This window comes from Phaenicophaeus curvirostris, chromosome 11 (assembly GCF_032191515.1).
Source record: "Phaenicophaeus curvirostris isolate KB17595 chromosome 11, BPBGC_Pcur_1.0, whole genome shotgun sequence".
Classification (NCBI taxonomy): domain Eukaryota; kingdom Metazoa; phylum Chordata; class Aves; order Cuculiformes; family Cuculidae; genus Phaenicophaeus; species Phaenicophaeus curvirostris.
Window position 1 is genome coordinate 4,133,357 of NC_091402.1, and position 10,911 is coordinate 4,144,267.

Consider the following 10,911-nt stretch of genomic DNA (forward strand, 5'->3'; position numbering starts at 1 on the left):
AGTCTACAAAGCAATTTGTTATTCCCCTCATCTCTTGCTTCAATCTTATTACTTTGAAAAATACCTGTCTAAAATTTTTTAATTGCTTCCTTGACAATTTTTCCACTTCCTTTCCATTAAGGCAAACTTCAGAAGAAAACAGTGGCAACACATTTTTTACTGTTACTCATTCAGCTAAACATCTTACTGTAGGTTTCATTAAGCTTCAAAGATATTTCTGAGGTCTCTTGAGAGACAAAGGAAAAAAGAAAAAAGACTGAGCATGGGGGATGGGGATAGGATGGGGGATGACATGAGATACAATCTATCCAAATTTGTAGTCTGCATCTCATATACACCAACTTGCCTAAAATAACATTAGTGCTTGCAAAAGCTTGTTTAGATAAAGTAACACAGGGTCTGGAGTTTTCCACTAAAAGCTTTTTTTTTTTTTTTTTTAGATCTAGTCAAAAAGGCAATCTCCATCACGCACTGCATGTTGCTATTTATATCAAGGGAGCCAAGCATCACACACGATGGAACTGCAGGTAAACAGAAAGCAAGCTGCAATTTTTTTGTACGTGACCATAAAGCGAGGCGGCAATGTGTGCTCAGAGCCCAGCAGGACAATGGTGTCCTGGGCTGTGTCAAAAGAAGCACGGCCAGCAGTGCTTGGGACTCCTCTCTCAAGAAACCCTACCAGGAGTCCTGTGTCTAGTTCTGGAATCCTCAACATAAGAAGGAGATGGAACTGTTGGAACAGGTCCAGAGGAGGCCATGAAGATGACAAGAGATGACTGGAGCACCCCTGCTATGAGGCTAGGCTGAGAGATGTTGGGGCTCTTGGGGAGGGGCTCTTGGGGAGGGGCTCTTGATCAGGGAGTGCAGCTGAAGTACATTTACACCAATGCACACAGCATGGGGAATAAGAAGGAAGAGCTGGAAGCTGTTGTAGGGCAAGGAGCCTATGATGTCATTGCCATCACGGAAACGTGGTGGGACGACTCATATAACTGGAGTACGGCTATGGTGGGGTATAAGCTTTTCAGGCGGGACAGGAAGGGTAGGAGAGGAGGCGGGGTAGCCCTCTTTGTAAGGGAGGACTTGGACACCATGGAGATGGATTGTGGCAATCAGGAGGTTGAGTGCCTGTGGGTCAAAATCAGAGGAGCCCACCAGAAGGTAGATTTTGTGATGGGAGTCTGTTACAGGCCACCCAGCCAAGGAGAAGCAGCTGATGAGCTCTTCTATAAACAGCTGCGGTCAATCTCTAGATCCATGCCTCTCGTTCTGGTGGGAGACTCCAATCTGCCTGATATCTGCTGGGTGTACAATACAGCAAAAAGGAAGCAGTCTAGGAGGTTCCTGGAGTGCGTGGGAGACAACTTCCTTGCACAGCTGGTAAATGAACCAACAAGGGAGGGTGCCCTCCTGGACCTGCTGTTGGTGAACAGAGAAGGCCTTGTAGGGGATGTGGCGGTAGGTGGACGCCTAGGACTAAGCAACCATGAGATGATAGGGTTTTCTGTTCTAGGTGAAGTGAAGAGGGTGGTTAGCAAGACAGTAGCATTAAATTTCCAGAGGGCAGACTTTGATCTCTTCGGAAGGCTGGTTGGCGAAGTCTCATGGGAGACAGTACTCAAGGGCAAGGGAGCCCAGGAGGGCAGGGAGCTCTTCAAAAGGGTGGTCCTAGCAGCTCAGGAGAAAGCTATCCCCGTGTTCCGGAAAAAAAGCCGGCAGGGGAGAAAGCCAGCTTGGTTGAATAGAGAGATCTTGAGGGATATCAAGAGGAAGAGAAATGTTTATGGGCTCTGGAAGAAGGGACAGGCCTCTTGGGTGGACTACAGGAGGGAAGTGAGATTGTGTAGAGAAAAAATCAGAAGGGCTAAGGCTCAGTTAGAAATTGGATTGGCCAAGTCTGTGAAAGATAACAAAAAATATTTCTATAAATATATAAATAATAAAAGGAGGACTAGGGAGACCATACAGTCCCTATTGGACGCAGAAGGAACAACAGTGACAGGGGATGAGGAAAAGGCTGAGGTACTTAATGCCTTCTTTGCCTCAGCCTTTAGTTGTAAGGAGGGTCGTTCCGTCTGTGTACTAACCCAGGAGCTAGAGGAGCATAATGAGGCTCCCATGATCCAAGAGGAGGTGGTCAGAGCCTTGCTAGCCCGACTGGACAGTCACAAGTCTATGGGGCCAGACGGGATTCACCCTAGGGTACTGAAGGAGCTGGCGGATGTGCTGGCCAAACCCCTTTCCATCATCTTCCAACAGTCCTGGAAGACTGGGGAAGTCCCACTGGACTGGAGGCTGATGTTGTGCCCATCTACAAGAAGGGTTGCAGGGAGGACCCAGGGAACTACAGGCCTGTGAGTCTGACCTCAGTGCCAGGGAAAGTCATGGAGCAGGTGACCTTGAGAGCTATCATGAAGCACATGCAAGAGAACCGGGTGATCAGGCCCAGTCAACACAGGTTCACAAAGGGCAGGTCTTGCCAGACTAACCTGATCGCCTTCTATGACAAAGTGACTGAGCTGCTGGATGAGGGAAAGGCTGTGGATGTATCTTCCTGGACTTCAGTAAAGCCTTTGACACAGTTTCTCACAGCATTCTGCTTGAGAAACTGTCAGCCTCTGGCCTGGACAGGCACACACTCTCCTGGGTGGAAAACTGGTTGGATGGAGGGCCCAGAGAGTGGTGGGAAATGGTGTGAAATCCAGCTGGAGGCCAGTGACAAGTGGGGTTCCCCAGGGCTCAGTGCTGGGTCCAGCCCTGTTCAATGTCTTCATCAATGACCTGGATGAAGGCATCGAGTGCACCCTTAGCAAGTTTGCAGACGACACTAAGCTGGGTGGAAGTGTCGATCTGCTGGAGGGTAGGGAGGCTCTGCAAAGGGATCTGGACAGGCTGGACCGCTGGGCAGAGTCCAATGGCAGGAGGTTTAACAAGGCCAAGTGCCGGGTCCTACACTTGGGGCACAACAACCCTATGCAGTGCTACAGACTAGGAGAAGTCTGTCTAGAAAGCTGCCTGGAGGAGAAGGACCCGGGGGTGTTGGTTGACAACCGACTGAACATGAGCCAGCAGTGTGCCCAGGTGGCCAAGAAGGCCAATGGCATCTTGGCTTGGATCAGAAATGGTGTGACCAGCAGGTCCAGGGAGGTTATCCTCCCTCTGGACTCAGCACTGGTGAGACCGCTCCTCGATTACTGTGTTCAGTTCTGGGCCCCTCACCACAAGAAGGATGTTGAGGCTCTAGAGCGAGTCCAGAGAAGAGCAACAAAGCTGGTGAAGGGGCTGGAGAACAGGCCTTATGAGGAGCGGCTAAGAGAGCTGGGGGTGTTTATCCTGGAGGAGAGGAGGCTGAGGGGAGACCTCATTGCTCTCTACAACTACCTGAAAGGAGGTTGTGGAGAGGAGGGTGATGGTCTCTTCTTCCAAGTGACAGGAGACAGGACAAGAGGGAATGGCCTCAAGCTCCGCCAGGGGAGGTTTAGGCTAGACGTTAGGAAAAAATTCTTTACAGAAAGGGTCATTGGGCACTGGCAGAGGCTGCCCAGGGAGGTGGTTGATTCACCTTCCCTGGAGGTGTTTAAGGCATGGGTGGATGAGGTGCTGAGGGATATGGTTTAGTGTTTGATAGGAACGGTTGGACTCGATGATCTGGTGGGTCTCTTCCAACCTGGTTATTCTGTGATTCTGTGATTCTGAGTGCAGAGTTAGGACAAGGAGGAATGGGATTCAGCTTAAAGAGGGGAGACTGAGAAGAGACGTTAACAAGAAATGTTTTGCTGTGAGGGTGGGGAGGCCCTGTCCCAGGTTGCCAAGGGAAGTGGTGGCTGCCCCATCCCTGGAGGTGTTCAAGGGCAGGTTGGATGGGGCTTGGAGCCCCTGATCCAGTGGGAGGTGTCCCTGCCCATGGCAGGGGGTGGAACTGGATGATCTTTAAGATGTCTTCCAACCTAAACCATTCTCTGATTCGCCTTTAACTTTTTGATTGCAAAAATGGAGAGCCCAAAACTGCCCAGCATGCTCAGAAGAAGCACTGCTCTAATTACCTGGCTGGAGGAAAAGATCTAAACACATACTGTCTTCACATAGAATCTGGTTGCCAGACCTTTTTCGGAGTACTAGCAACTCAGTCTAAAAGCTATATAACTAGAATTACACTATAACATATCCACATTTTCTAAGATTCAGATTAAACTCCTCAAAGATAATGTCAAAACTTGAAGTTTTCATACAAAGCAGAAATTAAAGAGAAACCAAAGCAAAACCTTTATCACTCTTGCTCAGTATCAGGGGTATTAAGGCACCTGTTGCCTTTTTTGAAAGATTACGGTGTTATACCAAAGGAAAGCTTGTTTTTTATCTTCAATATTAGGAGTTTCTTGTTGCAAAAGGCACAGGCCTTCTTAATTAGCGTTTAAAATTAATGGAAGTAACTTTTCACATATGTTTTCTTCTTATATAAAATAGATATATTGATAAGACTAATTTTCAGTACACTCACTGCCTGAAGGCACATATCTACACTAGCCATTTGGTCAGTCTCACAAGCTTAGACTGTTCTAAAACTCCGCCTCTCAGTAACGCAGCCATCCCTTGCCTTGACTGGCTTTCAAAAACACAGAATCACAGAATGGTTTGGGTTGGAAGGGACCTTAAAGATCATCCAGTTCCAAGCAAGACTTCCCACCTGGAGCCCCTAAATCAGTGCCAAGGGATCCTTCCAGTGCTCCTCCCTCCGTGCAATCACTGCTAGTTCCATGTTTGCCCACTCCCTTGGTTTCCCTCCCCATTTTACCGCGTGGCTTTCTGCTTTCACTGGCAGCAGCGCGCTTCGCACAGCCAGGAGGTTGGCGAGAACTCTGCCCTTCCAGGCATCGCATCCCATCCCAGGGCAAAGCCGATGCCCTCATTTATCCATTCTTAAAACGTAAGCAACACACTCCAAAACTGGAGAACTTGTTAACCAAAGACTTATACTGAATGCAATAAACACTGCAGCAACTAAATCCAACACGTCGCTATCAGATAAGATACGTCAGAGCTCTAGTTCAACCGGAGCTAGGAAATACTAACGAGTTACACGCAGCTCAACCATCCTCACTGAACAGCAAAACCGCGATGGATTTTCGATGTAGTGTGCAAGTTGTTTGCAGTTACTCCCACATAAAACAACCGCACACACATTTTTAAGTCATCACAAGATGACTAACCGCTAAGGCAGTAAATATTACAAGCAATGCATAATTCTCGGGGTAAAAAAAAAAATAAAGATACTTATAAAAAGATCTGTGCTTAAAAGTACAAGAACAAAATTTTCCCACTTGATTCTTTTTATAGTTTCATCATTACTACTGCCAATGAGTCTTATATGCAAGCTTGAAAGCACAAGACAGACAAAGCAATAATTAGTTTTCAATATTGAAACCGCTTTCTAAATATTACACATAAGCTTTTAATAAAGATAATCTATATACACAGCATTTTGGCATCTTGCTGCTGATGCACAGCCTCTAATCAACTGCTTGTTCAGCACTGAATATCCAGTACACTTTGCATACAGAACAAAATGGTTATTTTATGAGGAAATAGAATACATTTAAAAATAAGCTTATCTAGCTGAAAATTTTGGACACAATGCAAACCAGTAGCTAGATAAGGAGAATTAAAAGAAAAGGTTAACCAAGCTGACTAGGTTTTAAACTGGCTCCACTACTAGCCTCTTGTATGACCTTGAACAAATTCCTCTACGTCTTGATTTCCTCCATTTGTAAAAATATCAACAAAGCTGTAAAGCAACCACTGAAGTCTATTACATAAAATCATTACTGCACCTAACAAGTGTTTCTTGAAGCTTCCCCCTCCCCAACAGGCCCAAGGAGTATCTGTGAATTATACACTCTTCCACTACCTCTTCAAATGCTGTAAGGTTGTCAACAGGACATGTTAACTCAGAGAAGGACTCTGGACGTCAGCACAAGTACTGAAACTATCTGTTCAGTGTGCAGCTGCAGATGAAAAGAAGGTGACAGTAAAATCCATAAAGAACAGGCCAGAAAATAACATTTGCTTTTCCAATGCCTTTACATAAAGTAATAGCACTGTTCCACTGGAAGGAGTGCTGGCATTACAGGTTGCCCTTTTGTTATGGTGACACTCAAGAATAACAGAAGTTTTCAAAGGTACTTGGTGAAAATGATGGCTAGCTATTCACTTTCACCATTGGACTGAAGGATCATTTATCGCATGAAGTGACTAAGATAAAGTATTCCACGTGAACCAGAACCAACAAAGACCACCTGTCATGGATCTGGCTCCGGTAGTTGACTATAGGCTTTAGTTAGTTTTCATTTTTGCCCCCCACTTGCCAATGAGGCACATATCAAACTACCAGCTGGTAGAAAGCCAGGGATGTCACCTGATTTTGCAGTTCTGCCTTTAGCAGAAGCCTTTAGAGGTCTCTCATCTACGCAGCTGCAAGTTTCCGAAGAACCTGTAGGAAAACAATTGCCTTTCAGAGCTGCAACACATCTCTGATCGAGAGTGTTACTGGAGAACAGAGGATGGGTTGACAAGATGATTGCATGTCCCTTCCTTCTTTAAGAAGTCAGATAATAGAACGTAGTAAAAATACACATATTAGTACAGATAAATTAATTCTCCATTTTCCCCCCATCTTATGCCACGTAAGTAAAGAAATCAAAGAGGGCGATTTCAAGACTTGCAATAGGACAAACCTGTTAAGGCAACAAAATAATAAAAGTAATCACTAAGACCAATATTTAAAAATGCAAGCAACATCTGAGCATTTCTTTTATATTCAGAATAACCCATATGATTCCATTAGCAATGATAATGATGCTGGGTTAACAGATCTCAGACTTCAAATCTGACTTCAAGACCTCTAAGAGAAATAAAAGGTATTAGAAACAAACTGTCCTTTTGATACTAGAGGTCAGAGGCAATATCCTTTGCTGACAGAAGAAGGTGCTCAGTGCTTTCTCTGGCCCTTGATAAAAAGAGGATAGCAAATTAGTAGGATTTCGGCGTGATCAGCTTGCAATTCTTTTATTTCTATGGAAAGTGCAATCCAAAAGCAACGTACACGTTTTCAATTAAAGATAAACACGATGAGACTGAAAACATTACAAAAGCGAACACCCAGCATATGATTTCCTTCACAGGATTATTGTAATTCAACTGGCGCTGCTCCCAAGGAGGCTCCAAGAGCTGTATCTGGTGCTGTTTTTCTGGTTATTGCTGGGGTTTGGCTAGTGTATCACACGACAGCAGCTCTCCACAGCCCATCTTACTGAACCCAGTGCATCCCACCAGGCAGGGTCGCTAGCGCAGTGCCCATCAGACCATGGAAATTCATCTGCTGCCAGTTCCAACCTTTCCAATCATCATCTGTACTCCGTTTTAGCCCATACAGTCAAATTCTACACATCAGTAAGGTCATCCATACTTTCAAAATACATATATGCATAGTTTGCTAAATTTATGTTGAAATTGTCAGTTATGGAATGATTTCGCTTTGGGAGGGGAAAGCGCCAGCACGACAGCAAACTGTTCTTCCTACAACTACTACGTCTCCACGTCACGTACTGTGAGACATGAAAAGCAAGCAGGTGGGTGTTTATTCCTGACTGCACCTCGCCTCCTACCAGGAATGCTGCTGGGGATGGTCACCATGCAGAGGTTTTAAGGTTCTGCTATTGCTGACAGACTGGGTTAAACCAGGGTGCTTGCATCAAGCACGTAAAACATGCCCTGTTTGTAATATATATAGTAGGCATAGAAAAATTCTGCCAGAAGCCAACTTTATGAATGTATATAGTTATTTAATTTATGGAGCAAAAATGCATGCACCGTGGAATGTTAAATAAACAGCTGTAAACAGCTCTGTCTGCAAGCATAGTGAACAGTGCCCATGGATGCATCTCCATGACGTAGGTGCAGGGGCTGTCTCAGTCTGGCAGATACAACAAGCTTTTTTATTTAAGAAAAACAAAACCCCAAAACACCACAAAGCCAACCCAGAACAATGAAATCCAAAAAGTGTAACGTTATCTTAACAGCGATAACCTATTTGCTATACAGAAAGACTGATATTTTTAAGTATTGCATTAAAGCACCATTTTAAAGCAAATTGTATCGAATCATAAAACCATACGAGCCCATCTAAGCAGTAAAGGCTATAAACTAGAGAAGCTGATAATAAAATCACAAGCCTGCGATCCATTACGGGATGATGTCAGTGTTATAAAGACATCCTTGGTTTACTCCGTGCTGTTTTAAGGCGCTATTAAGATATTAGATACTGTAATTATCGACTGCGACTGAGGCAACCGACAGCTCGATGTGTAAACACGCAAATTGAGTTTGTGAGCAATTAATGGGTTTAGATCCTTCCTATAAAGCAGCATCCACAGAGCCACCCGCGACAAGCAGGTGTGGGAACCCGTAACCTGCGCTGCAAGGAGAACGCGTTGCAAATCCCACGGGTTTTTATGATGCCGGTGGGAGCAAAAACCCCCATCCCGACTCCAACCCGAACGTAGGAAGCGAGGGCGGCGGGATGCACGGAGGGAGAGCAGCGGCTCCGCACCTTCAGCCACCACAAGGGCTGCAGGGTGTCCGCGGGGTATCCGCGCCGGCCCGCAGCCCGAGGCGCCGCAATCCGCCCCCCCCGCAACCTTCATCTCGCCGGGAGCAACGGACCCGCTTCCCCGGCGGGGAACGCGATTCGCGGCGCGGTGGGAACGGCGGCTCCGCTCCATCCTCGCCCCGCTCCATCCTCACGGCCCACACCCTCTCCCCGCTCGCTCATCACATACCAGTCGGTGTGCGGCTCGTCGATGACCAGCAGCACCTTGAACTTTCTTCCCGCGGCGCCGGCGGAGGCGGCGTCCACCAGCCCCGCGGAGGCTGCCGTCTGCTTGACGGCGTTGGAGAGGGAGCTGAAGAAGCCCCCGGCGGCGCTCGGCGGGGGCTGGGGCGGCGCGGGCTGCGGCTGCCGGCGCTCGGCGGCCGGGGAGGCGGCGGCGGGGGCCGCGGGCGGCGGCGGCGGCGGCGGCTGCTGCGGCTCCGGGCGCTGCAGGTCGGTCATGTAGCCATTGGGCAGGTTGGCGATGAAGCTGCTGTCCGAGAGCCTGCGCCGCAGGAAGTTCATCATCTGGCCGGGCGGGCGGCGGAGGCTGCGGCGGGAGCGGAGGCGCCGGCTGCGAGCGGCCCCTCTGCGGCCGGGGCGGCGCTGCGGACCCTGCGCGGGGCGGGGCGGGGCGGGGGGACACCGCCCGCAGCCCCTCGGACCGCCCGCAGCCCTGCCGGCGCCCCCTGCCGGCGGAGCCTCTGCCCGCCTGCGGCCGCTGAGCCCGCAGCTCCTGCCTGCAGCCCCTGTGCCCGCAAGTCTGCAGTCCCTGCCTGCGACCTCTATGCTTGCAGCTCCTGCCTGCGGACCCTCTGCCCGCCTGCAGTCTCTAGCTGTAGCCGCTCTGCCTACCTGCAGCCACTGTCTGCAGACTCTGCCTGCAGCCCCTGTACCTGCCTGCAGCTCTTGTGCAATTCTGCAACCCCTGTGCTCACCTGCAGCTCTTGTGCAAGTCTGCAACCTGCCTGCAGCTTCTGTGCCCGCCTGCAACCTATGCCTGCAGCCCCTAGCTGCAGCCCCTCAGCCCACCTGCAGTCCTTGTGCCCGGAGCTCCTGCTTGCAGCCCCTGCGCCCGCCTGTGCCCTCTGCCTGCAACCCCTATGCCTGCAGCTCCTGTCTGCAACTCCTGTGCCCGCCTGCACCCTCTGCCTGCAACCACTGCACCTGCCTGCAGCCCCTGTCTGCAACCCCTGTGCCTGCCTGCAGCCCTTGCGCCCATCTGCAGCCTCTGCCTGCAGCCCCTGTGCCCGCAGCCCCTACCTGTAGCACCTCTGCCCACCTGCAGCCACTGTATGCAACACCTGGCTGCAGCCCTTGTGCCCGTCCACAGCCTCTGCCTGCAACCCCTATGCCCACAGCTCCTGCGTGCAGCACCTGCAGCCGTCTGTGTCCTCTGCCGGCAACTCCTATACCTGCAGCCCCTGTCTGCAACCCCTGTGCTGCCTGCAGCCCCTTGCCTGCAACCACTGCACCTGCCTGCACCCTCTGCTGCAACCACTGCACCTGCCTGCAACCCCTATGCCCGCAGCCCCGGGGCCAGGCAGGAGGCTGCGCTGGCCCTAGCGCCCTTGCAGGGACGTGAGTCTGTCTGTCTGTACAGCCTGGATACAAAATGCCCGGGAGCACAGGGAGCACATGAGCAGCCTCGCAGCAGAGCCACTCGGGTCGCATTTGGTGCTCCTCAGCACAACAAGGGATGGGCTGGCACGAAGAGGAAAAGCCACTGGGAATAGCCCTGTACCGGCTCCAACAACAAAACAGGTTCATGAAGGTGAAGCAGGCAATTTTACATTGTCAAGGAGAATTATGGGTTCCTTTCATACCTTAAAATGCTGTAGGCTTTCTTTAAGAGCAGCTCGAGTTCTTTTGCCCCTGAGCTTTGGGATAATCACTCCATGTTTTAACATAAAATACATACTCAGCCTTTTTTGTACGAGATGCGCATTTATCCAAAATACACATAATGGGAAATCAGTTTGCAATTCATCTTCAGAGGCCCTGCTGCATGTGACGGGTGCTCTCAGGTCACACGCAGCAAATTCATGCAGCCGTTTCCTTTACAGTTAGCGATTTTATAACTCTCGCGTATTCGATCTCACAGTTTGGAGTTTACGTGCTCAAAGGTACGACTGCATCGGGTTCCATAACGAAGCACTGAATTTAGAAACACTCATGCATTATATCATGACAGAAAACTACATCAAGTATCAAGGCTGTTAGAAGATGCTTGCATTACAAGCACCACAGACAAACCGTCCGAGCTG

General features: G+C 49.2%; 1 protein-coding gene across 1 annotated transcript in view; it reads right to left on the reverse strand.

Moving 5' to 3' along the window:
- SYN2 (synapsin II) overlaps nucleotides 1-9,197 on the reverse strand; it is a 192,915-nt gene extending 183,718 nt beyond the window's left edge. Inside the window, exon 1 of the mRNA XM_069865687.1 lies at nucleotides 8,835-9,197. Coding sequence (XP_069721788.1) covers nucleotides 8,835-9,172 — 338 coding nt within the window. The 5' untranslated portion in view covers nucleotides 9,173-9,197. The remainder of the gene's footprint in view (nucleotides 1-8,834) is intronic.
- Between the last annotated feature and the right edge of the window lie 1,714 nt (nucleotides 9,198-10,911).